The 27,056-nt window shown below is 40.3% G+C and overlaps 1 protein-coding gene across 1 annotated transcript in view; it reads right to left on the reverse strand.

Moving 5' to 3' along the window:
* Nucleotides 1–27,056, reverse strand: part of CIT (citron rho-interacting serine/threonine kinase) — a 71,666-nt gene that overhangs the window by 1,639 nt on the left and 42,971 nt on the right. The window contains exons 24-47 of the mRNA XM_068412399.1: nucleotides 25,330–25,383; nucleotides 17,372–17,569; nucleotides 16,697–16,890; nucleotides 16,053–16,188; nucleotides 15,529–15,633; nucleotides 14,006–14,146; nucleotides 13,721–13,828; nucleotides 12,858–13,020; nucleotides 12,446–12,610; nucleotides 11,074–11,211; nucleotides 10,617–10,797; nucleotides 10,317–10,408; nucleotides 9,921–10,025; nucleotides 8,877–9,046; nucleotides 7,805–7,885; nucleotides 7,459–7,594; nucleotides 6,044–6,183; nucleotides 5,071–5,163; nucleotides 2,743–2,851; nucleotides 2,488–2,616; nucleotides 2,223–2,303; nucleotides 1,568–1,646; nucleotides 1,270–1,452; nucleotides 231–534 (exon numbers count right to left, since the gene is read on the reverse strand). Coding sequence (XP_068268500.1) covers nucleotides 231–534; nucleotides 1,270–1,452; nucleotides 1,568–1,646; nucleotides 2,223–2,303; nucleotides 2,488–2,616; nucleotides 2,743–2,851; nucleotides 5,071–5,163; nucleotides 6,044–6,183; nucleotides 7,459–7,594; nucleotides 7,805–7,885; nucleotides 8,877–9,046; nucleotides 9,921–10,025; nucleotides 10,317–10,408; nucleotides 10,617–10,797; nucleotides 11,074–11,211; nucleotides 12,446–12,610; nucleotides 12,858–13,020; nucleotides 13,721–13,828; nucleotides 14,006–14,146; nucleotides 15,529–15,633; nucleotides 16,053–16,188; nucleotides 16,697–16,890; nucleotides 17,372–17,569; nucleotides 25,330–25,383 — 3,285 coding nt within the window. The remainder of the gene's footprint in view (nucleotides 1–230; nucleotides 535–1,269; nucleotides 1,453–1,567; nucleotides 1,647–2,222; nucleotides 2,304–2,487; nucleotides 2,617–2,742; nucleotides 2,852–5,070; nucleotides 5,164–6,043; nucleotides 6,184–7,458; nucleotides 7,595–7,804; nucleotides 7,886–8,876; nucleotides 9,047–9,920; nucleotides 10,026–10,316; nucleotides 10,409–10,616; nucleotides 10,798–11,073; nucleotides 11,212–12,445; nucleotides 12,611–12,857; nucleotides 13,021–13,720; nucleotides 13,829–14,005; nucleotides 14,147–15,528; nucleotides 15,634–16,052; nucleotides 16,189–16,696; nucleotides 16,891–17,371; nucleotides 17,570–25,329; nucleotides 25,384–27,056) is intronic.

A 27,056-nucleotide genomic window follows, 5' to 3' on the forward strand; every position in this document is an offset into this window, starting at 1 on the left:
TTGCCTTCAGATCTGGAGGACTTCAGCCGTTCCAGAGTCACGCTGCTTTTGCAGTTACAGAACTAGCCCAAGGGAAGGTGTTCACAGGGCCAGCGAGTTACACCATGTGTGCTCTGCTTTAATAGAGGGGGCGAGATTTGATTTGCTCTTGTACTTTACAGTACCATCAGCCCTGCTGCAGTCCATGCCTTTTCCTGAGAACAGAGAGGTTCTCCAGGCTCCTGACTTACCTTATTGACTTGAGCAAGAGGAGTTCTGGCACCACTCACAGGCATCCGTCCTCGGCTGCTCTCCTCAAACAGTCGGCCAGGGGATCTTTCTCTGCGGGTGCTCAGAAGCCGGCCTGGAGATTTCTCCCTCTCCAGGGGTCGCCCAGGTGACTTGTCCCTCCGCAGCTCTGTCCTTCCCTCGCGGTACCGATGTGGTGTGCTTGGTTCTCGAGGGTGGCTTGGACCTTCCGGTGGTCCTGGGCTTGATGCTACCCGCTTGGTTATGTGCTCGTTGTATGTGGGCGGACCTCTCTTGTTAGGGCTACTGTCATTCAAAAATAATGGACGCGAACAGCTGAGCGACAAAAACCTCATGTTACATTTTCTTTTAGCAAAAACGTAACTTTCCCCAAACACCCAGCAGTGTTCAGGTGAAAAAGCATCAGATCCCCCTGAGCCAAGGTTGAAAGTCCAAAGATATTTTGATAGCTGAGCATCTGTTACGTTAGCAACACTAGTAAAGTGCCTTAATGAATTGCTAATGTAAGTCCTGTCTCTGTAACAGCCCACAAAGTTCACATTTCCATACATTTAAGTATACTTTTCCATATAGAAGTACGCTAGAATTCGATATATGCCTTTTCACATACAAGATTTTCAGTAGCTCCACGTAGGATGAGCTGTAAGCCTCAATTTCTCAGTTTCCAACGCACAGTGGCACTATGAACCCCCCGTATTTATTCACCTGTCTGAAGTATCGCTGTTCTGCTGAACAGCACACCGCCCTGTCACAGCTGCCCAGCGCTGTCGCCCTGAGGCGTACACATTATTCGAGAGGAAGGGGCTCTTGCTTTAGAGATTGTCACAGTCAGTCGATGTTTAGTGTCATAGCAATAGCACCTGAGCTCACCAAGCTCTGAAGTCACAGCTTTATCAACATAAAAGTAACCCAGCTGAAGATCACAAAGCAGTTGTGGAGGGGATTACCCACCTATTCCTACAGAGTTAATGTTTCTTTGCCATAGGACACGAGGACCATATCAGAGGGACTTCATCATACCTGCGCGTGGCAGAAGATCCTCTGTGGTGCTGCTCATTGTTGGTCTCCTTCACTAGATTGCCCTTACAGCAAATCACCCTTAATTTGTCTTGGTAGGAGGAGGCCAAGTAGATCGCTCCAGATGAAATCGCAGGCCCGAGATACCGTGGGTTTGGTATCTCCAAGTGAGCTCGTGCAGGAGTTCTGGGTAAAATTGCAGGAAAAAGTCTTTACAATGACAACACTGCACCTTTTCCTGGCAAGCACACGTATTCTTGCAGCACATGCTGCTCAAAGCCATGAAAAGAGAACAGCTTACCCTAGAGAAGCTCGTGCCTGAATCTCGATCACTTCAAGGGAATTGAAATGGGTCACAAACAGATAGGGCTCCCTGTAGGCTGAAGGAGCGTCACAGAGGGAGGAAAAACACAAAATAAAATTCTCTGTTAAAAACTTGTAACAAGCATCAGTCAGCACAAGAGAGCCTCACAGCCCTGGGGAAAACTAAGGGAACAATGTTTTCTGTAATAAGACATTGACACTATTACTAAATAGGGAGATTCAAGCTGAAAAAAATTGTTGCTTTGAAACTCTCTGTATCAAGAATTTTACTAACCAAAGTATCATGAAAAAGGCATTAAAAACAGACTATGAACTGAGCACAATCCCATTAGGCAGTGCCAAAGGCCCCAGGGAACCACACTGACATTGTATATTCTATTTCGAAAACTTTCAAGCATCATTAAAAGTTCCACTATCCCGTTCCACCGCTGTCAGGCCAGGAACATTAAGGAAATATAACTTTGGTTTAGTTTTCCTCAGATTGTTTCTACTACTTCAGAAGGTCTGCCCTTTGGATTTACAATGGCAGGGAAGAGGAAAGGGAAGCACTGAGTGAAGAATCCCTGTCCCACAAGGATGCCTCCCCATTTCAATAATTTCCGTAATCCAAGTGAACGTCCCTCAACACTTACCGAAAGCTAAGGGCAAGCGATTCCATTTCAGGTCATCTGTCCTACTGCGTCTTCCATAGGAATCCACAAAGACACCAAACTCTGCCAAGAAAAGTCACGCCATGTCATGAGCACGTGCCTGAATTTTATTCATTTGTTTTTGAAGGGACAAAGGCAATTAATTGACCCTGGGCTTTTCAGCAAGGACGTACTTGGGTACCTCCTGGCAGCTCACGTACCAGAGAGCAAGTGTAGTGCAACAACCGCCCGACCATACACCACTTACCATGGAAACACAGCAGATACTCCTCTCTCTGCCCCGCTGGGTTCACTTGGATGATACTGACTGGAAAGCTGTTGGTGGAAGCAGCAAACACAGCAGAGGCCAAAGTGTGGTCATTTTTATCCAGAAACTCTGCAAAGAGAATGGAGAAAACCAGCTTGATCAGCACCAACTTTTTTTTCCTAAACTGCTTTAGGAAAGCCCCACCAAAAGAATCTGTGGAGCCACTTGGTGTGTTCCTCAGGAAACGTCTCCTACCCTCCAGCGTATACTGCTTCATCTCAATTTCATAGAACTTGTTGGTTCCAATGATGATGCTGTAAGTGGTCAAATGGATGCAGCTGCAAGGCTCAGAGGTTTCGATCTCCTGGAAAAGAGGAAAGTAGGACCGACATTAGTTCCCTATAACAGTTTACAGATTTTGCTTATTCTGGAAGGTTATATACTGCCACATTTATCTTTATGAAAGGGAGAGATGGGAGCCTCAAAGTCACTCACAGTCTCTCAAAAGCGTATGGAAAAGTACCCTTGCTAGGAGAAAAAGTTGTGTTTTGTTGGAAGTGGTACTTGCTTGAATATAGACTTGCACATCAACTCGACTCCAGGTGCCACCCCTAATAAGAACCGCTTTCTTTTGGAAGAATATGCTATGCTGGACGATATTCTTCTGCTCTGTAGCTCAGTTTTCTGGAGCAGTAGGGAGCAGCTCCCTGCTTACAGTAGGTCACAGCCATGCCAGTGGCTGCACGTCTGAACAGTGTCTGGCGATGACATAAGACCAGGACCGAGCAGTTAGGGTTGAATGACAGACTTGTCACTAGGAAGCCTGTCAGACAAAACTGCCCCAGCTCCAGAGTAGCTGTGCTAGAACAATCACTTCCTAGCCTGGAAGGAAGTCACCAGGAATCGGGGCAGCTGCTAGAAAGGCAGACAGAAGATCCTAAGACAACTGCAGCAGGATTGACCCCAGTCAAGTCCCAGACTCTTTATAACGTGTGGAACAAAACTCTTGTCAGTAGGCACGTCCATCACTGCGATGTTCCCAACAGAAGGAATCAGCTCACTGAAGCATCTCTGCTGTTAACACTTAAGAAATTCGCTTGATGGCTCCTTAAGCAAAAGGAAGACAAACACACACAATCTTCCTTCCTTCTTTGTACAACGTAACACAGATACGTTGTCCACCAAGACCTGCATTGCGATTGAACAGCTAGGATAGCTCTGCAGGTTAGCCTGACACAACACGCAGATCCCCAGATCTTCTGAGGACAAGATTCCTTGCATAATTCCTAGTTTAGCTGGAAATTGAGTTGGCAGAACAGAAGAGCATATTCTGGGCTTGCTGCCATCTTGTTAGGATCTAAATTCAGTTGTCTGGATTAGTGAAGATAAGGAAAACCTGCCTTCTAGAGCACGCCTTTGCATGTTCTGCATGTACGCCCTTGCCAAGGCACTGGGCACTACGAAGGTGAACAGCAGCATAAACGGAGGACGGTGACGGTACATCTTCAGTGTGTCCTGCCAGCTGCTGCTCCACTGTGAGCAAGAGTTGATATCAGCTGTAATGCTTGGAGATGTTCCAGGTTTGCTGGCATCCACACTGTTTGTGCCAAGATCTTCTCCATCAAACACGTCTTTACTTCCAAGGAGGCCAGCATCTGACTTACTGTGCCGACCCTGCCCTTACAGCAGTGCCAGAGGAACACTCAGTGGGGATAAAAGCTTCAGTCAAGCTGTAAATTGAACCGGTGCCTTCAAAGTAACTGCAGAAGCTCACAGGGGTATGTAGTTTGACCTGAACATCCCTTAATTTGTGAACTGGAGAGGAGATGAGTTTCTGGGTACCAGCCCATTTTAAGGCGGGGAGTGTTTAAACTCTCTGTTCTGAGGAGAGACCACCCCTAATATTTTGGTTTTTTTCTGCATGTGTATGAGCATATAAAATTTATTCATGACAATTCAGGCCTTGTCTTCAGGAGGAATTGCAGGTTAGATGCTCAGAGCATCATCTGCCCGCAGCTGGCTGGCTGAGTTGCTGTAGTTCTGCTTTTCGTACCCGTGTGAGAGCCACACCTCACTGCCTCATTTGCTGGCCAGGAGAAAGTACACATATATCAGGGTAAGTACGGGAAACAGCTGCCTATCCCGTGGTGGAATAATCCCAAAGAGCCTTTGGTTTTCACTGGTACAGTACACAAATTCAGATACCCATTGCTTCCTTAACTGCAAAGATGAGAGAAGTAATTTGTTATGGATTTCTCCAAAGACAACAGAGGTGAGGGAACACTGCTGGATGATTAAGGAGAAAGCCTTTATTGGGTAAGTAAGTGCGGGTATGATTACAGCTGAGTCCTGCATCTCAAAAAAAAAATCACCGTTCTCTCCTGCATCTCTCCAAATGTGCCACCTCTTATTAAAGAAAATCGCTGCCTACTCCATTTTAGCGCATGTTGCAACTTGTTATTATTTTAGCTGACAAACAAATGTTCTTATGCATGCAAAAAGGTTTCAGATGTTTGCTCCAAAGCAAAGTCTCAGTGCAATATGTGCATTACCTTAGCTGCTGCAGGGAATTACTAAGCTTACCTTTCTGATACAGAACTTGCTCAAGCTCTCATTGTATCGCAGCACAACCACTTTATTGGGCATGGCTGCACAGATACAAAGACCATTCTCAACCTGTAAGGAAGATTACAAGCATAGTTCAGGATGGTAATACAGAGTAAATTCTAATGCTGAGCGTGTGAAACGGATCTGAGTACCTCTTGCCACAAAAAGAACTTTGCAGAGATAAGTGAGTACATTTTTAATAGGGTAGTTATTGAGAATTAGTGAAATAATGAAAAGCCTCTTCACATTCTCAAAACAGAACGTGAATTTGAACTGCTTCTATGATTTCTTTTATACTTGAAAGAAGTTAATAAAAAATTCAAAGGTTTTCCACAGAAGAATGTTTCATTAAAAGGGATAAGAAATTCAAATGGGTTAGGGTCTAAATTTTAACCCCTGAAACTGTTAATTTAAACATCACTTTGAAATGAATGCTGTTCAGTTTGTGATCAAAGTAGTCTGGAGAAGTCATTGTTAAAGAGAATTTTTGCTGTGGCTAAATGTTCTGTCCTAAAACTGGGAATTAATGTAAATATCAAGTGTTCTCGAGTGACGCAAACACCTCAGTACATTTGCTAGCCCGGAAACTGTTACATGACATTCGAGAACAGTGGATGGAATTCACTAATTATAAATCTCAAAATTGAAGTCAACTGTAAGGAGGAGGCAGTTATACTGTGCTATGCTGTATTTCTTATTATGTAGCACTTTAGGCTATACCATCATGTCATCCTGACTGAATTTATTCATATTAGTAGTAGATCCTCCATACTGTCGCCAGCTCAGCCTCCTTGCAGCCCCTATACTCTTCTTATTTGAAGAAAAAGATTTAAAACAAGAATATGGACCTTGGATTTGTTGCCAGTGAAATACAGGTGCTGATTTCATTAATATTAAACCCAGTGCAGTCTAAAGGGTGGTCTGGGGGCACGAGGGAGCTCTATCCTACCTTGCCAGCAGCAAAAAGGTGACATCCTTTGACAGCCTCAAAGACATTTGGTGAGATATCGGGCTGGGCTGGGAGGTGAGACTGGGCTAGAGATTGCTTCACTTTCTTTACATCAACAAGACACAGAGCCCTTTCTTCTCCTGGAAACACAAATGGTTACATCTCGTCAAGGGAAAACTCCCTTTTCTCTACAAAAGTCTGTTCTGTTACCTAAGCAGCAGCTTATCATCACAGGCTGTTACTGTGGTAACAGTCACAAGGCACCATGCAGAATTCATTCCATATTATTCCTATTAAAAGTGAAACAGAAAACTTACAAAAAACCCAACCACACAAGAGGCAGTAAAGCCACTGGGAGAACAGCCCTTCTCTCCATGGGTTATTAGTGTTGCCAAGGTCTAGTAGATCACAATAACAGTGGCCTCATTAGGACACTATTCAAAATTAGCCAAGGAGTTTTATTTTACCCTGCAGAACTTCTTAAAGTAAAAGGTGCTGTAGCTTCTCTGTGCCAACAGAACTGGCAATGGATTTCCGAGAAGTGCCCTAATAAATTGCATTATAGATCAAGCCCAATTCCTCTCAGAAGGCTAGTGATACCCTAACGTAGCCTTCTCCTAATTTTGTATGAGATTTTCTTTTTCCAAATGCTTTTTTCTCTACCACCCTGAAACAAATAAAGCACGGACAGCTTAAATCTTTACAAGGGGAAAAATGCAGAACAAACAGAACAAGAGAGACAATTTGTTTTCCATTCCCTACAAGTGTCATATAGACATTTGATATTTTGGGCCTTCTGCTGAAGATACGCCCTAATGTTCAGCATGCCTACATCAGTGTAGGAAGGATTATCTCTGGAAAACCACAGATGGAGACATTAAAGCTGATCTTCCTTTCATAAGAGAATCTTAAACCATGAAAGAAGTCCCAATTTTGTTACATGGATTAGTGTTTAGAGCAAGAGAGGTTAAGAGTTGTTGGCCCTAGGCCACTGATCACATCATGGGGCTGAAATGGTTAACCACATTAAAAAGAAAGGTTATGTAGTGATTAGGAAAAGATATGCTCACTGATCAGCTCAACACTTTTTCAATTGAACTTGAAGTGACAACTAACCCCTAAGCTGGAAATGTTTTGTCTCTGGTTCCTCCCTCCCTCAGCCTTGGAAACTGAGAAATCACTTTCTCCTGAAGGTTTAACTGAGCCTTCATTCACATATCCATTTCAAGAAAGCCTCAGACAACACTGTGTTAACCACAGTAACTGATTCCTGGCAACATACTGACAAAAAAAAGAAAAAAGCCTGTAATGAATCTAAAGAGAAGCCTGGCCCTTTGGCACTGCAGTACTCCTAGCAGCACAAAGCAATTACCATACATTTACTGCAGGACAAACGGTAACATCTAGCCCCCTACCTGCAATCATGAGTAGCTTCTCCAGATCCTTGATGAGGTGAATTTGGAAGACAGCACCCATTCCTGGGATGTGCGTTAAGGAATTCTTCAGTACATTCAGGGCATAGAGACCTTCTTCTGCACCCACCAGCACTACCTACAGTGGCAACAGGAAAACCATACAAATAGCACTACACAAGGAGAACAAGGAATGCTCCAAGGGCAAACGGGAACAAGACTGTTCACCAGTGAAAAGAAAAAAACAACCAACAAACAAGTCTATAATTACACATACTGCCCTTAAGATACTGCTTCCATAAATGAAATATCCAATACTCAGGAAGGCCCAGCTGAGCATTGTCATTACCTGGTCACTGAAGGGCATTGTGCAATTTATATCCAAACGCTCTTCACCCTCTAGCTTCAGCAGGGAGTTTCCCAGCAACTTCTGCAAATGACAAAAAGATTTTTTTTGTTGTTGAGTTGATCTTTCTCTCTTTCTCTATTAATATTTTAATACTGTAAGGTCATTTCAGACAGGAAAAAAGCTTGGCACAGATTTTTTTTTTTTCTCAGAAAGCTAAAAGTTGCAGGGACACTGCCTCCAAAAGAACTGGTAAACTTTTATCTACCTGAAACGTAGTCAGGCAAACCGATCAGAATTAACCTAAACTCGGACAGAATCTATTGTTGTCCCTGTCCTTTCCATTTCCCCTAGCCTCCTGCAATGGAGCACTGACATTTTCCTATGGGAAGGATTAAAAAAACGTCCAAATGTTGATGTGAGCATGTATTTTTCTCAGAGACAAAAGGAATGCTAGCATGAGAAAAGAGACTATTTCCTGCTAGTCAGATATTCCCTACCTCCAGAGCTAACATTTTAATATGCAATGCCATGGAACCAAATCTCCCTTTATCAGAAAACAGAGAGTTATCAGTGCAACGATGATGAAAAAGTCTATCCAAACCCAAACCAACTCCATTTAACCTCTTATTCTTATCAGGAATAAAACTTAAACACACACACACCCCTCCCCCCGCCAAGAAACAAAAAACCCAACCCCATAAGAATGGGAGAGGAGGGAGGGAGCTTTTGGTTAGTTCTTTATTTCAAGGTTTGCTCATTCCATGGGGCACATTATGGGATGGGATTTAAACCATGTCCTAACTGCTCTTTCTTCCTTTTCTGTTTGCTGGAATTACAGAGATGTAATTTTGGGATCCTCTTACTGTACTCTCCAAGCCTAAAGAAGGATATTGTACATAAAGCATCAGTCTCACAATGAACTAGTTTCCTGGTACTCATATTGTAAATCATAATGCAGAAGTAATAACTTACCTGCAGTTCAACCTCAGTAAGTCAAATACCGAAAAATTATTTTTCAAAACTCTGCTCCCTCCCAGAATATTTTATGATTAAATGAAACTTTTATACTCACAGCATCAGCCTCAGCTTTTTCTCTGGAAACTCTCCCACCTGCCACTATTGATTCCAGTGCTGTGACCCAGCGCTGTTTGTCAGGGAAGCTGGGTGCTAACAGGTAGAGTGTTCTACCAGGCCAGCAAGTGGTGTGTGGATGAGACTCCAATTTTAGGATATATGGCACATCTGAGATGTTATATAGATAGAATAAGACTTAGATTAGTTTTTGAAATATTGTCAGTGGACTTAAAATCAACACCTTTCAGCCTCATTGGAGAGAAGTTGTATTTATCATGATGTGTTACCATGGCAATTTATACATAGGTTTCTCCTTTACAGGTCCTGCACAGGCTAGCTACTTAAAGCTAAATATTAGCTGGATGTATGCGATCCACCCATACAAGGCTGTCTCTATTAAATAAAAACAATTTCTTGTCTTTTATTCAAAAGAGAAAGAAATACCATTGTGAAAAAAGGTACAGAACCAGCCACTTTAGACTAAAGTTTTCCCTGTACTGGTCAAGAAAAATCTGTAAAAACTGGTTATGGAAACCTTTGTTTTTAACAGTCTGTATCCTTTAATGTTGAAGTCAAGACATACATAATCTTTTCATCAGTTCTAGTCAATACATACAAATCAAAACATCAACATTTTTTCATAATAAGAGACTGTATACACCCCGCAGTATTTCTAAGTTAATGACTTTCTGGTGAGAGCACAATGGTGGCATGAATTATGACACTTCACACTTGATAGAGAGCATTGAGAGAATAAATTTAAATAAACCGAGTGCTTTTAAGTATGTTACAAAACTCATTTACTTCCATTTGGCTTGATGATTATGTTATTCACAGTTCAACTACCATGACAGAAGCAACCGCCTATGTGTAACTAAATCTAGATGACTGACCTGTTCACCTAATTCAAATAGAGGTAACCTCAAATTACACAGTTACAGAGTGAAAGTTAAAGGGAGGAAATTCTGTTCAGCCAAACAGAATGCCAGCTGATGGCAAGCCAGATGAAATCCATTTGACCTCACCTACACAAGATTCTCACCTGTCTTTGCTGTATTGGTAAGTTCAGTAGCTCCTACAGCTCCATGAACAGTTACATCACCGTCAGGAAGGCAGAGCTCAAATTCCTCCAGAGGCCTCTGTCCAGCTGCAGGGAGAATGGGGAGATGGGTTAAGAAAGAACACGTAAGTAGCAAGAAAATAATTGTGATGGCAAAATGAAGTGGATACACGCTGGATGTTTCACAGCTGGATTATTATGACATACCAGCTAACAAAACTGTTAAGGATCTAGAAAAACAACAATGTTGCCTTATTACAGAAGATTTAGCTGAATTAGGTATGGCCACAGCTAACAGTAACAATCTTTAAGCCTCTCAACTCACCAAACAATATCTGAAGATTAAAAAAAAAGTTCTTCCTAGAAATGCTAAGTTACCTTCTCTTGCTTCTGCATCATAAATGAGCACTTTCGTTCCTTCCAGGACAATATACTTCCTGTCCCAGCCCTGTTGCCCACGTTTATTATTCCTGGAGAAAATAAGCACAAAGCCATGTCGGATTTTCTGCTTGGATTCTGAAGAAAACAAGCATGCAACCCCTAGAAAGACAAATTTCACTGGTAGTAAGCAATTGTAATGGGCATGTACCAATTATCACATTGTAAGAGCCAGGATGATATAAGGAACTGTTCCAAATACTTCAGCACCTGATAGGGCACCGAGATTCATGTTTATACCTTGGCACTTTCATCCATCCTTCAAGACGCAGACTGCTGCTTGGCTCCTTCAGCTGCAGACCAGGAGAATTCATTTTATCCCGGCAGAATGCTTCAGAGAAGTGTGTGGCATATTCTGTTGGCAGTCCACAAGTAGCTGGCAAGCAAGTTGAACATTTTGGGTGACACATCACCTGGCATTCTGACAAAAGGACAGAGAAAAACTTCTGTTAAATGACAGAAAAATCATGACACAGCTGCCTCAACTTCTAATGCACCAACCCCAGCTTTTCCGAGAATCTCCTTCTACTCTAAACCATCAGATGTTTTCTAATGTAGAATGTTTGCACCAACTAGTTTCCAAGTCTTCACACTTGGTCCTTTCTTCAGCTTTCACTGAAAATCTGTTCTAGTCGGCTGATGCTTTTTCATTCTACCGTCCAGGTACACTTTGTTTGTGCACACACTCTGCCCTTACCCAGACACTTGGATGCTTGCCGTCCGAAGTGCACAGTATCCAGACACACCGCACATTTTGTTGCTCTCATATTTAGCCCCACGTTAAAGCGATGTGGGATATTATGATGCATTCGCTCTTTCAGGCGTCGGCTGTACTCTGGAAGGGACAAAATTTATTATCAGGATGAAAACTGTGATAGGGACGAAAATTACAGTAGGTTTTGGCATTTTAAGGCCCAGGTAATAACAAGTGACTACATATCTCCATCAAAGCCCTGCTGAATGTAGACACTATTTTCCTTTACAATTGGCGCATCTGAAGCGACGTCACCACCTCAGTAATTACCTCATACAGATGCATAGAAAGTGCTGCATGAACAGCCTGTAGAACTGAAATGGCCAATGTTTGGTGTAGCAAGATGGTGTCAATCAAACCACCTAAATTTCAAGTCTGCACTCAGCTCCAATTCTTATGTGCTAAATTAATCTCTCGATTTTGCTTATAGCTAACAAACCCATCAACACCTATGCTGCTGTAACCAATACACAGCAGGCTGTCCCCATACAGCCTCCATGCTAACCATCGGTGCCAGTATAACTTAAAGCATACCTAAAATCCCTGGCAGTGGATCTATATTGATCTATATGCTTCAAGGCAGGGTCTCTTACTGGTGACCACGATCCTCCTCCCTGCCCACGACCTGCCTCTGAGGACATCTTCCCATGCCATGTCACCCCGTGCCTCCCCAGCTATCTGTGGTGGCTGGACCAGTTTGTGGGTTCTGGCTTTTCCCAGCTAAATGCTGGAGGTTTTAGTTCAGAGCCTCTGGGTCCAACACTCACTCTGGAATACCGTTTAACTACGAATAAATGAGCAGAGCCCTCAATCCTTTAATTTTGTCTGATGATCCTCTCCCCTCCATTCTCAAGGATAGGGAAGGCTATCCCCTTTTTCTAGTTAATACAAAATTGATGTCGTCTTTGACCTGGTATCTTCCTTTTATCCCTAACCAAAGTCTTTTCTCTTTACTAAAAGGTCTTGATAGAAACTTTCTGTTCAGCAGAACAAATCTGCAGTTTAGACAAGTAAAAATGTTAACAGCTAAGGAAACAGCCATAAATCTTTTTGATCAATGCAGAGAGTAGTACAGAAAACATATTCCTTTGCAAAACACATGCACTTAAAACAATTCATGCTAATAATTACCTCATTGCTGAAGTTTTCAGAAATAAATTACATAATGCAAATAGAGAATTCTACGCCAAAACCAAAACTTACCATCTAATATTCCTGTCATGAAAAAAATCTGGTTTTGAAACTTAAAAAGAATGAGATAGCATTGAAATAGTAAACAGAAAAACAGTAGTAGAAAAGTTCACCAAGAACCTACCCTCTGGCGTGGAGGATTCCTTCCTGCGACTGGAGGGTGGAGCTAGCAAACTGATCGGAGTAGGCTGATGCTCTGGTGAGCGGACTATGGCAGACATGATGATCTGCTGCCTGGCTGTGGCTGGAGTAGATGGATGAGGGTGGTCTGATATTTTCCGATGAGCAGCTATAGATGAGATAAATGCCACTCATTAACATAACCAATACGAAACTCTAGTTCATAGCAGTGGTTCTGTGAAACCATTCACTGGTTACAACTCACAGAAAAAAAGTATAGCCTTACTGCATCTTCACAGCAGTAGGTAAGAATTAAACGACATATGTTACTGCTATAGTGGCACACAATTAAAGGCACGTTTTCAGACCAAAAACGTGCGTCTCCTTCCAGATTCACCTTTTCTGTTAACCCCTACCTTCTTCACGAGCAGATCTGAGTTCAATGCGTGTTTTCTGTAGAGCCTCCTCCAGCTCAGCAGAACGAGCCTTCTCCTTCTCCAGTGCCACTTTCAGCTCATTGTATTGCAGGGGAACCTGTGTGGGTAAAGAAGGGTCCTCTTTCCGCCGACTAAACAGGCCCTAGCAACAGAAACACACAGACAACTCCTAACTCCTAGTAAGAGATGGCTTGAACTAGGCAAAGTGAAACTAGCCAGTGGCAGTCCGGCCAGAGGGCCTAATGGTAATTCTGATATGCGTAAGGATGGATTTTTAGTTCATACTGGCACTGGAGAGAAAATGTTGAGATATGGATTAATTTAAAGAGGGACGTACATTACCTGTTAGTACTCACACCTTGGGTTTCCAAAAGCATCTAAACAGAGGATCTCAAAATACGTGGTTAAAATTAAATTACTTAATACAAAATGACAGAACGGCTTATGACAACAACGTGACACAAGTCACATCGGCTGACTAATCAATCCTATGCTGTAGCTACAAGACAACCACTCTAGATACACAATATGTTCCTACACACAAACATACTTAGCATTAAAAAAAGAGAAAGCACAGTTAAAATTCTGTATTCCTACAGCCTCACTAAGGTGCAGCTACTGGCTTGTAACCTAAGTATTGTAGGAATAACAAAATACTGGAAAAGCCACAGGGAACACATTCTGCCTAGTAAAGTTTGCGTTCAGCAATTCAAAATGCTCTTAAATGAGGACACATTTGTCTTACACAAAGAAAGAGAAAACAGAATATTATGAATACACAGCACATAACTAATCACAAAACCATCATTTAATTCCATGCTTCTCAAACCTTTCTCACCCACCTTTTTCTTTTTCGCTGGCTGGTCCATCTTTGCCTGCAGGAAATCAATGAGTTTGGTTTGCTGAGAAATAGTGCCCTCCATTTTCACTTTTTCATGGGAATAGAGAACCTGTGAACCATGCACACATGTAAGAATTTCATCTTAACAGAAGAAGCAGGTAACTCAACAGCAGAACAGAGCTAAAAAACAGTACAAGGAAAGTGTCACACTGTAACAGTAGATCACTCCCTGTGGGGTTTTAGGATGGGGAGCACAGAGTCCTGCCCACTGTTCCCTCACCCTCACCTGAATGTTTTCCAGCTGATATTCCAGGTCACTTCTTTCAGTCTTCAGAAGATCTGCTCGATCTAGAGCCTCTTGCAGACCTTGAGTTAGGCGGAAGATGTGATTCTTTTGCAGATCCATTTGCTGCTGCAGCTTTGCCTGCTGTTAACAGGAAAACAAAAGCCAGTGTTTTGGTTTGTTTGCTTGTTTTTAAATAAAAGCTATTGAATGTTATCACTCCTTGTGAAATAAATATCATTGCAGAACTAAAAAGTATACAGACAATTCTTTAAAAGCTGTAAAATTACAATATTCTAGAAGTTTTCCTTCCTTTCAGAATGCATTATGACTAAACAAGCATTTCTATGTAGTGTATTTATATTAATTTGTAGCAACACCATTTCTTTCAACTGCATGTTCAAGTTATTTGCTTTTTTAAGCACTTAAAATCTTGTAATTGTTAATAAGACTGCACATACATGAATTTCTCGATGCCATTTTCTCAAGCTCTCTATACAATCACCAGAAGCCATCTCAGCACTTTGTAATAAAAAACCCTTTCCTATAAACCAGAATAAACTCCCTCTTCTATAGTCATATGAGATAAGGAAAATTATGTCCAATTGTTTACATCTTTGTCTCCAACTAAAACCAGAAAAGGGCACATGATAAACTACTCCTAGTTCTTTCAGGTTTTATACTTTCTTGATGAGAAAGTCCTTGAGTATGAAAACCATTAATGCTCATGTCGTGAAGCAAGAGCTAGAAATCTTTCACTGTGATGCACAATGGAGTTCTCAATTCTGGGATAACTTGTCAGTACCCCAAGAACTCCAAAAGGCTCCAATTGCCCTGTCTAACTGCTGGTAACCACCCTTCCCCTGAAACCCCCCTCTGCAACCTCCTCCCCCCACTACCCAGCTCTGGCTGCCTGCATTCAGTGTCTCACTGATACGGTGCAGGTGTGTAACCTTGGATCAGACTTCTGTGAAGCAAGCTAAATTATGAAAAAAGAGCCTTGAGAAGCCTCACCTGTGGCCTGCACCCAGGCACCCTCAGCACATTGGCTCCAGAGCTGTTTTTAAGCTATGGTCCTTGCACTTGGTCTCGTCAGAGCTCTGTTGTAAGAATGCTGTGCCTGGGAACAGACCTTGCCTTGCAGACCTGACCTAGGATGTGCCTCATCACTACAGGCTTCTGTAGTGATCACTGGGCTGCTGGCTGAACCTGAACCTTCACCGAACCTGCTCTGCTCTTCTTGTTCAGGTACTGTGCCCACTGGCTGCAAGGTTCCTGTCCTTGCCTAACTTGCTGTCACCCTTGGCTCCCAGCTCACCTGCCCTTGAGGAGCTGTTCACTTTTACTGCTCCCTGACATGACCACACACTTTGCAAAGTTTTAAGTAAAACCAAAACCTCCAACTTTATTAATCTCCCCAGTTATACAGAAGAAGGATGGATATGTAATACTGCTAATCACACAACTTCAGCCCTTCAAGAGGCGGAACATTCTTCTGAAGTTATAACATGAATTTCCAAGGTTACCTCCTCCAGAAGCCTCTGCTTGAGCTCCCTTTCTGTCTCAAGCTTCTGCTGTAAACTGCGTGCATTCATCTCCAACATAGCGTGCTTCTTCTCCAGGTCATTGAGCTAGGCAGGTGGGATAGATGGTCAGAATAACATTGAACACTAACAAATAGTTCCACAATCTTAAAATCCAACTTCACCAAGCACACACTAAACAAAAATGATATAATTATCCTTTACTTACTATAAGGGGGAAAACCAACCAAACAACATTTTGGTATGCCATTGCTCAAATGCAGATATCAAGTTATTGAAGGACTTCATTGTACACTCCAAGCATCACAGGCTGCTTTCTGCTTTAGTCTTTTTCAAAAGGAAATCCAGGGCTTTGCCTTGAAGATAGAATCCTATTCTATGACCTCCAGTCTTTTTAATTTGCTCTAACATCTTGAAAAAGCTGCTCAAGACCACATTTCTACAAGTAATATCTCTAGAAAAGTATCTCACCTAATTATGGAAGTCTAGGGTTGAAAGTTACTTACCTTGTCAGACAGGCTCTCAGCTTTGAGTTTTTGTTCCTTTAGTGCTTGCTGGAGGGCTAGAATCTCTGCCTTGTGTTCTTTGACAGCTAGTTCTACCACCTGGCGAGATTCAGTAATACGTTGATCTGCTCTCACTCTGTATTAAAATGGAAAATAGTGTTACCTAACTCCTTTCTGGGCTTGACCTCTTCCCAGCATGCAGTGGCATCAATAACTCTTTCAGGGGTTTGCCTCAAATTCAAGATGTCACTTCAAAAGCCAGACTGTCTCCTGAAACACTTTTGTGTTATATAACCCTGTTCCTGCCCCTGCTAGAACTACAGCCTGAAAATTTCAAGACCCCCACAGGAATGGCTAGGAGCAAAGACTATTTTTCCATATAATAAAGTAGAAGATAATAAATCAAGACATTTTATAAATTATAATGATAAATACCGCTCCCCACAAATCGCTCACTTGCAAAGAAACAAAAGGAACAATATCACTGCTGAATGACTACTAACTAATAAACCATTTTTAGAACTACCTCACAAGAATTTATATTTAGTTCCAACTCCCATATCTTACTCTAAATATAATTTTTGTACTAGGTTCTATAGAGCATTTTCATAAAAGTTAATAAAAAGAGGAGGAGGGGTAGAGACCTGCTCTGTTTCTCAGTATCCAGCAGCCTCTGCAACTCTCTAACTCGACATTCAAACTGGGACTTCTCATCCCCTAGAACATTTCTCCATGCTTCCCACTGACGCTCTTTCTCCAAGAGTTCATCATTCAGGGCCTCCAAGTCCATTACTTGCTCTTCCAGCATTGTACATGTTGTCTTCAAGGCCTCCATAGTCTAAAAATAAATCCTCCTATCAATTCTCACATCCCACATCAAGCGTGCACTTTAAGCTTCAGCCTTACCATTTAAATTACAGTACATGCAAATTGGCAGCAAACATAAGCTGGTAAATCACAACCCATTTATTTCAAGGCTTCCATACATTCACTTGTGATTGCCGTTAATGTCAGTTCTATCTCATCATGAGAATTTTAAAATTTCCAGGGTCACAAAATGAAAATGAATAATTCTAACTTACAATATCCTCAGAGTGCAATATTTCTATCAAATTGCATAAAAATACAATGGGAAATACCAAAAATTTCCATTCACTCAACTGCTCAGAGAAGGAAGGCTTAAACGATAAATGGTTTAAGCCATTGCCCCTGGAAGCATATTCATTCCTTATAGGTTTCCAGATTTAGAAGAATTTTTTGCCTTTCAGATAATTGGCTGGCTATCACGAACAGGTTGTGATCCAGACTTAAAGCCTTACTTGTTTCTGACTGGTAAGCTGCATTTCTCTCTCAGTGATCTCCCGACGGAGATGGTCAACTTCACTTCGCAACTGGACAACCTCATCATTGGCCCCTGAGGCCTCATCAAGTTGTTTGGACAGGAAGAAATTCTGATTGTTCAGTTCGGCATTGTCTTCACTGAGCTGGTTCAGCTGCTCTTCCAAATCTGTAATCACCTGGAAAGAAAAAGAAATTAAATTACCTGTCAGTGAGTACAGTGTTTTGAAAAAGTGTTCTCCTCTCACACAACCATTTATTGCCAAGCAACGAGACAACCTGGATTTTATTTTTTTTCAAATGTAAACAAAAGCAATATTGTAATGGTAGATTTTATGCACAGGAGTGTACTTTGATTAGGAATAGAGTTTTGTTTCTTACAGAAAATAGCTTGATTTTTTTTTATTTGGTTTAGAGTATAATATGCTGCAATGCAATTTATTATTTGAGAGAGAACTGTCACATCTAAAGCACTGGACTGGGAATCATGAGTTCTGGTTGTGTTCTCAGATCTGCTGCTGACTTACAGTGTGCCTTTGCCAAAGCACTCTAGCTTTCTTTGCCTCCATTTCCCCTTAAGTGAAATGAGGCCAATACCTCTCTCTGAGGCTTTCGTTTAAGAAAACTGAACAAGGGGTGCACTGGAGGCAGTACAACCTGATGAACCTGCCTAGCAGGCGTTTCCATTACTACATGTAACACTGTAGGTAACCAGGGAGGGCAGAAAAAATTTAAGAAATATATTCTATCAAAGTAACAGCATTATGGAGGGCAGCACGGGATATATGAAGAAAGAAGTAAGTATGGCAGCACAACAGACTAACAGAAAATCAGTGAAAAGCAAAAATTCCAGGACAATAGCCTTGCCTTTAATGAAGTGGAAGCCACCACTTGTTTAATCAGAATACCATTATACTATATGCTTTAAACCACATTCCCCTTCAATTTAAAGAAAAATATGAACAACGGTGAGCCATTTTCACAGTCCCATTTGATTTTTATGAATGAAAGGCCATGAACACTGGATGGATGAATACCTAACTCAAAAACAACGTCATCACAGAAAAGAAAGGAACCTCAGTATAATCTTGAAATCTGCTTAATAAAAACAATTTCAGAAACTGGAAAGCTCTATACAATTCATATTCAACTCTTACAAATATGTTCTAGAGGCATTTTTGCCTAGATGTCAAAGAAAAGTGAATAAGATAGTTTATTAAATGGGAAAAATTAAAATTCCAGAGCACAGTTGGCCACATATTCAAATTTAAATGTTCCAATTTCCTACACAAGCCAAGGACTTAAATATCTAAAGCAGCAGAGCACAGAGCATACAGCTCTTCTCAGCTGCCTGGAAAGATGACAACCATTTCTTTTTGAAGAATCTGTAACGCATACATTGGCAGCCTTTTACCGTGCCTCTCCTAGATCTAAATTAACAGTATTTGATGTTTAAACTGCCAGCAGAAAAAGTCCAACTGACATTACTCCCTGCTGGGTGAAGGGGAGTTCCTGCTACCCATATGTTTAGGGTCAAATCAAAATGATTCACACTCTAAAACACAACATTTCTAATGAAAACCTGATCGTGTGGTTGTTTCCTGAGCGCTGTTACTGCCCTATTCAAAATGCATTTTATTCTGTGTTGTATGCATCAGGTTTTCACAGAACAGAGACCGTATCATAAGGATGTGTTAGTGTCTATATTGCTGTAGGGATAAGAACTTAGAAATGTATTTATATAAACAAAAAGGAACAAAAGAACACTTGTTTTTACAGTGTTTGACCTGCCATTCTTACAAGGAACATCTGAGATTTCTACTAACTGCCAGATACGATAATAACTCTTTTTTTCCTACTTGGTTTTATTTTTATGTTTAACCATACCACATATCTATGCAGTTCTAAGATATCTTTTATACATCCATGGTTTCTTCCACATATATTTTATATATTAAGTACTTTCTATAAAAATTATTAAACTAGTTTTGAAATACAAGAAAGCAGAGATGGGGGAACACAAAACTGATACAGTGACATGCAGAGTTAATATGTCAAACTACTTAATTCATTTTTTAAAACTGGCTGTATTTCAAGTTGATTTTATCCCTTAAAGGCTGGAAGTTAAGCTCCCATTCGCCTTTATTCTATGTTCTGAGATTCTGACTTCTTTCCTTGAATATAACTGAAGTTAAACCAGACCGTTTTAATTTCCCTGTTACATTTCACCTAGTAGGATATTTCTGGAAAACTTAAGACAAATAACAAAGCAATTAAGAAACAAGGGTTCCAGAAGAAGTGATGTGATCTCATTTCTTAAATATTTTCCTAAGAGTATATTTATTGACAATTCCAAAATGGCTTGGCTTAAGTTACAAATATATTCTAACCTATATAAAGTAATCTATACAGATCGATAGATTTATATTTTTTTAAAGAGAGAAAATTTTTTCTTCTCAGTACAATTTTCCTTTTTTTCATGGGGAAAGGGGAAATTTGTTGACAAATCCAATTTTTAAAAGCTATCTGCAGCTATGCATAACCCAACAGGGTTACAGAGTTTATAAATACTATAAAGCCTAAATAGTAATGGGTAATACTGACACAGGAAAATGAGACGTGGTGTGATATGCCTGTGCTGGGAACCAAGAAGAAAGAAAACACAGATTAAAAACTCATATTTGATAGGAGATGTTGTCTTAGGCATACATACATACATACAACCTATGACAGAATCCTGTACCTGAAAAGACTTAACTTTAGGTATTTTGCTTTTCATTTAAGGAAATCCCCAGGCAAAAAAACCCCAAATAAACCAAGCAACCAACCCTGAGCTATTCTGGAGTTAAATTTCTAAGTACATTAAAGGAAAGTCTGTAAGAAAACACTATTATATCCTTTAGAAACCCATAATATAATTACAAAAATCTTCATATTTAAAGTTTATAAAAGAACAAAACACTTGAAAGCTTGGAAAAGCAATTCTAGACAATCTAGGCTGCCTTATCTGTGCCACTGTATCACTCACAGAGCGACTGAAATTTTCTCATCTATCTATGCACATCTTCATCACAACTAATCCACAAAATAGAGATAGCATCTAAGTACACCACGCTAATCTTGGCAGGTTGTTCACTACATGCCACATCTAAGCACACAACTTATCTTTATACCGATTCAGAAGACTGTATCTCATTCTTAAATATTACAGAGCAACCCAAGCTAACAGCTCTTCAGCAAAAGTGACCGTATTCAGCACAATTCCCTCCCCATTGCAGAGTTTCAGAAAAACAAAGTGTTCCTCTATTGGGAGATTGCACAGACTCACAGCTATTATACCTGGCCCTACCAACTTCTCCAGGCATGGATCACAAATTAAGTGTCACAGCAACAAGCAGTTCAGGGCCATCACGGTTAGGTTTGCATATCAGACACGAAGTACAGATTTTTAATCCATATGCTCCATATATCAAAACCACAGACAAAATAATGAGGGAAAGGAGAAAAGGAAGCAGTTTTAGAATACTAACTGCAGCTTGCAAACTTCTCCATAACCTTATTCCTTCGCGAAGACGTCTCAGTTCTCAGATGCCACCAACAAACGTGCAGGAAAATGCCAGGCCACAGCAAGGTTAACTGGTTCAGGATGCTATCAGCAGCATGTTATTTGGAGTTTAATGCAATTTTTCGTACAACCTTAATTCCGAACTTCCAGACTAATGCATAGTTTTACTCTATCCATTTCCACTCCTCCCCACCCCCACTAATCTTTACTAGAAAGAGAGCTGTCGGAAGTAAATAGGAAAAAAGAAAAAGCTAGCTCTCAACCCCAAGTTATTGTGAGGAGGAAGAAGAGCAGGCATCAGACTCACTTCATCTTAACCTACTCTCATGTAGATCCAAGAGACAAAGCTTTTCTAGCAGAGAAGTACCAAGCACTGGAATGGAGCAGAGCACCAAGCCTCTTAATGAACACAGCTGCAGCTAGATACCAGTCTTGTATCTCTACCTGTTAACGAACTCCTCACTGTCTTCCCCTTTTCGTAGTCAGACAACATCTGTGACTTGAAACACACCTCACACGGAGATCTCAGTCTCCAAAAACTCATCATGGCTTAGCTTGAGGGACATGCTGTCGTTAGTAGCTGCAGAGTAGTAGGACATTGCACAGTCTGCATTTCTCTCCTTCCCACACCAACCCATTAGTGAAACATAGAGTCTCCTGTGCTCCTCCATCCTAGTTCCCAGAAGATGAGCTGCTTCTACCAACCACAAGCCTCATCCTCAAATAATGATGATGTCGTCGTCCACAGTGAAGGTCCCATTAGCCTCTTTCACCGCAACACCTCATCAACACCCTAGAAGTCTCTGACTTTTTGTCAGGCTACAAAAACTACAAAGCTCCATTTTTGCCTATAACTGGCATCTGCCACCACATTTTCTGTGAAATGAGAGTCAGGGATAACCCCTCCCACCCAACAGCCATTTTTTTTCCTTTTTTCACAAATTTAACAAAGCCATATAAAAGTTTTTGCCTGGGTATTAGCCTTATTACAGTGTGCAAGATCCCTTTACTCTGAAACATCATTTAGCATCAAAGTATATAACATCTTTAGACACAATTTTGGAAGTTCTCAAGAACACAGATTATCCTTGTATGCCAACACATTGAGCTAATGTGGAATCAGGATCTTAGACGGAAGTTAGCAGGACTTCATGCGTGACTAAAATTACACATGTGCCTAACGGGCTTGCAGATTTAATGTCTCAATATCCAATCTCGTAGACAAGCGCAGAATCAAACCTGTTAATGCTTAAGATAGGAACACAAGATGATGACAAAAGAACCTCAAGGAGGGAAGATAAACCTTGTTTTATTGGAGAAATCTTGAATAAATGGAAATGCAATATCCAATTAGTGTTAAGAAATGCCACTCTCCTTGCTAGAGTAAAAGCAACAGCCTGTACCTGAAAAAAACTAGAAGATTCAGATGGTGGTTCCCTTGAATAGCAACAGTACTTTACTAAGCTAAGTGCAAATACTTCATAGGATTTTTTTCTTCTAAATATTTATAGACTTCACCGCTCACTTACTGAATGTTTTCTTTTTGAAACAATCTACTATTATTTAGATAACTTAGTTGTATTTTTAACTTCAAATATGTTGATGATCCAACAAAAAGCCATAATTAAGAGGCAGTTGGAAACAACTGACATATATGTAAATTTTCCTATTTATGAAAATGCCTTTTATTTCTACATCTTCTTCCGATTGTCTGGAAAATACTTTTAACACTCAAATGGATCATATTTTTGATAGAATAATTCTTTAAATGTAGGGAACTAGTCCTCCCTCAACAGATTTGCTGGATGAGCTATCATTATGAGAAGATTATGATAAAATATTGCTCTTCACGTGTGCCCACATGCATCTGTATGTATGTACAGCAGGTACTACAATTTACAATTTTTATTGTAATTACATATCCTATTATTTCTTGCACAACTGAGACATAGAGAAAGCAAATGCTAGCATTTTCTTTTTGACCCCCAATAATAAAAGAGAGATGTCACAAGATGAAAAAATGCAGAGCTATCAGAGCAACTGAATATAAATTCACAAACAAGGCAGAAATTACGACGAACAACATAGCAATGGCCTCTGTGTATGCACCCCAAAACACAGCAAATTTAAAATGAACAAATAGAAGAACCTAAAAAATGCCTCCTTGGTCAGAGACCTCAGCAAAAGGAAGAACAAGAGTGCAATGAGGGTACAAGGAAAGCAGACACACATTTGAGGTGTAAGCCTTCTCTCCAATCGGAAGCTGTGAGCTTTCTGAAGCTAGATAAACAGAAGAAATACCAAAGAAAGTAGATCAAATATTTTTATTTATCTTTTGAATACTGTGAAAGTACTGAAGTAATTCAATCTTTCAATTTTTTTCCCTGCCTAATCTTATTTTCATAATTCTTATGCTGTTTTGGGCTTCTCAATAAGATTAAATAAAAAATAATTCCATACCAAAGTTTGCCAGACTACTTCAAGGAGTTTGTCTCAGCTTAAAAAGGATATCCTTTAAAAACTTGCTGGAAGAATAAACCCACTCATTAATATGCTGCATAAGTAGCAGCATATTACAATTATTCCCTTGAAGTGCTATCTTATTTTAAAAGGAGTATAAATTCTAGTCACCTTCAAGTAGAATCACATGGGCACCAAAAAGCAAAGCCTGCATCATACTGGTCACAATCAGATAAAAATGAGGTTGAAACATCTGGCAAAGGCACCATAATAAATGTTCCCTGATCACTCACTGTCAATAGGAGATTGTCCTGTATTTTCTCTCAGTGCTCCTCAGTGGATAGGATGGACAGCTAGAACTACTCATAACACAGAACAAGATCGTTTCTATCCATGGTCAATTAAATTATACATGCATTCCTCTGGGCTGGAAAGAGAATGTATGATGAGCATGTATTATTCATTTAGGAACTATTTAATTAATTTCTTATTGATGAGGATGTCTGATCCCACTTAGCCCACTGAAGGGCCTTACAATGCACAACACTTTTAGAAATCCTTTTATGCAGAACCTTTGAAGCTCTCAACATTCTTGAAACGTTACGGTCACTCTTCTCTGCTGGAGATTGTTCACCACACTTACAGAGCCAAAGTGTTACCAGATAACGAGTTGGAACCTCTAAAAGGCAGCCTACCATGCAGCGGAAAGAAGCTACAGATTTTCCACAACTGGTTTTTGGCTGCATGGAGATCACAAAAGCATTTTCATAGAAAGATGTCGTTCTGTACAAAGTGAAAGACAGAACAAAAGAAGAAAGCTATGGATGTAAGATACATGATAGCACATGTGGAGCTAGAGGATCAATCTAAGTAAATGAAGAAGGGAATAAAAAGTAAAGTTTCTTGTGCAGGATTGCTTTTAGATAGAGGTTAACACACTTTGGTATGCTCTACTTCCTCATTTCTTCATATCAGTATATTCTACGGACAGAACAGAAGAATCCCCTTGCTTAGTGCTAAAGAGCAACTGAGGAAAACAGAGTAACTCTAATCCTGAAAAGAAAGATGAAAACTAGTACAATAGATACTTAGTCCTACAGCATGAAAAATTAAGTTTGAGGAAATTACTGGAATTAGGGAAACAATCAAGATTAAAAAAACGGCAATTAAGTCCTGCTTACAGGGTGGGGTAAGGAGAAAAAGCCTAGAAAGATTGGCAATTGTTGCTCATCCAGAGGACTGTGGTCCTTTTGTAATTCATATCACTGGAAGACAGATGTTTCATCAAGCATTTTAAGTCTGAAGACTGTTAATCTGCAAGAATCCATATTGATTGACAAACTCTCGGACATCTAGATTGATGAAATTAATCTAAAAACATGTCAAAAGCTCTCAAGCAATAGAAGGTGCAAATTAAGATCCTAGAGCCCTCTCTGCCCTTTGAGCAGATGACTACATGTCAATATATTATTTGGAACCCTAACATTTATTGCCTCTTCAAACAGTGTTAAAGTCCTCCTTAAGACCCTCTTCCACTCTGGCCTATGTCTACAATGCAGCTCAGGATTTGGACAGGTAAATCTTTTCTTCTTGCAAGCGGAAAAGATCTTCACCTACAACCATTTTTTGCAGCTGCTACACCATTCTTATTAGCTGCACTGCAATGAGATATTTTAATTTACTTTCTTCTCCAAAAAGAAGAATAGTGTCAATTTCATGATCAGACTAAAACCTCAAAATTGAGGTTTACCTGAAACCTAAAAGAAATCAAATCCAATCCATCTAGCTCCTACTAACGCCTTGAAGCCAGAAGTCCACATTAGGAACTAGTGTCATCAAGGATTAAATAAGTAAAGTGTTTGTTTCCTTATCCTTAATTTCAAAATAATTCAATGATCTGTATTTAATACTCACTGTGCAGCTATTACGAAGGGCTTCAAATTTACGCTGGATTTCATCTCTATGTGCCTAAAGGAGGTAAGAAGTTAATCATCAATTTTTCATACATTAGAATTTGAATCCAACAGCTGTTGCTAAAAAAACTGCAGAACAATCTACCAGCAAGCAAAGTTTGGAAGGCAGATGCTGCAGGCTATGAAAGCACTCTGTAGTGGCAAAGAACTGATTAGCAAAAGTCACATCCTACTTAATCAAAATACACTTACACTCCCAATTCCCAACTACTTTAGAAAAAGTACAAACTCGAGAATGGAATCATGTAAAAGGTTCCATCTGAAATGGTCACCAGAAGACGTGTCAATTCCATGTTAAGTTTGTACATTCTTGACATTTAAATTTGAGTTGGTTTTACTTCCATATCCAGATTGGTATTTCATATAAAATAAATACTGCATACAATTTAACGCTTGCAAAGAAAAAACTACGATGAAGTATTATGCAAGCTATCCCAAACAGCTCTGCCAATCTACCTGAATCCTACCAGAAAGTGCCATTTAATCCTGAGCCTCTCTAAAAAGCAGTGACGAAACATAACAATCAATTCTTTGGAAGACAGCATCCAAAGTATGGAAAAGTGCAAACACTTATTTTCAATAAGGCAGTATTGCATGCACCATTTTACCTCCTAATTTACAAGCAAAGCAAGCATGACAAAGCAAAAGTTCTTGTTTCAGCCTCATGGCCTCTCTCAAAATTCATCAAACTGATTTAACAAGTGTCTAATGTCACAAGCTATCTGAAAACTTAACAAATGAAAGGTTAGTGCACTAGCACGTCCAGCCACCTTTCTTCATTCAGAGCATTTTCCTTAGAGCCAAGAGACTAAACAGGAAAAAAACTGTTCAGCAGAAGTCAAATATGAGAGCTAAAAAGCTATCTTACCACAACAGGCAATGTGAAAAATAAAAAAAAAGTATATTAAAAAATCTGTAACAGAAATGCTCCCAAGCCCACCAAACTGGACTATCTTACAACAGCTGCTCCAAAAGCACTACCATTTTGCCAAATTAACTGAAGCAATAACTGAGTGAACACAGGTCATAAATAATCATCTGTTTCAGTAATGGTGCAAGGTGAAGATGTCAAGTACATCACCATCCCGTTGGCAGTGGTATTAGTTGTTATACAAAGTTTTCAGCTGGGAGTGGATCGCCTCAGTTTTGAGCAAAAACCAAACTGATGCCATGTTCTATTCAGTTATTCTTAAGCCTTGATGTCGCTGCTGTACTTTCCCAGCACATCCCTGCTTTAAAACATCTCTGAGTGAACGGTTCTCCCATTCATCTACCCAAAGCATCAACATAACACAAGCACCTATCTCAGCTGAGCCCACCATCCCTTCCAAAAAATCATAGAATGGTTTGGGAAAATAGCAATGGCAGAAATATTCGGAACAGTTCTTTGATCAAACTCCACTGGAGCAAGAGAATGCACATTTTCAACACTTCAAAATAACTGGATTTGAAGGTCATTAAGGACTGCTGCTCAATGGGGGTCAGCTGGTAGCAGGTCATATACTCTCCCCTCTCTCCCCCCACAGCCCTGGGAATCTTTCATGAAGGAAATATTTCTTAGAATCAAGTAGTTTCAAAGCATTTTTTTGTACTCAAGAGACAGCAATCAGCAGCATAGAATTTAGAATTCCATTTACTGGGAACAGGGGGAAAAAAAAAAAGGCGGGA

Source organism: Nyctibius grandis, chromosome 14 (assembly GCF_013368605.1).
Source record: "Nyctibius grandis isolate bNycGra1 chromosome 14, bNycGra1.pri, whole genome shotgun sequence".
In the NCBI taxonomy this organism is placed as follows: Eukaryota; Metazoa; Chordata; class Aves; order Nyctibiiformes; family Nyctibiidae; genus Nyctibius; species Nyctibius grandis.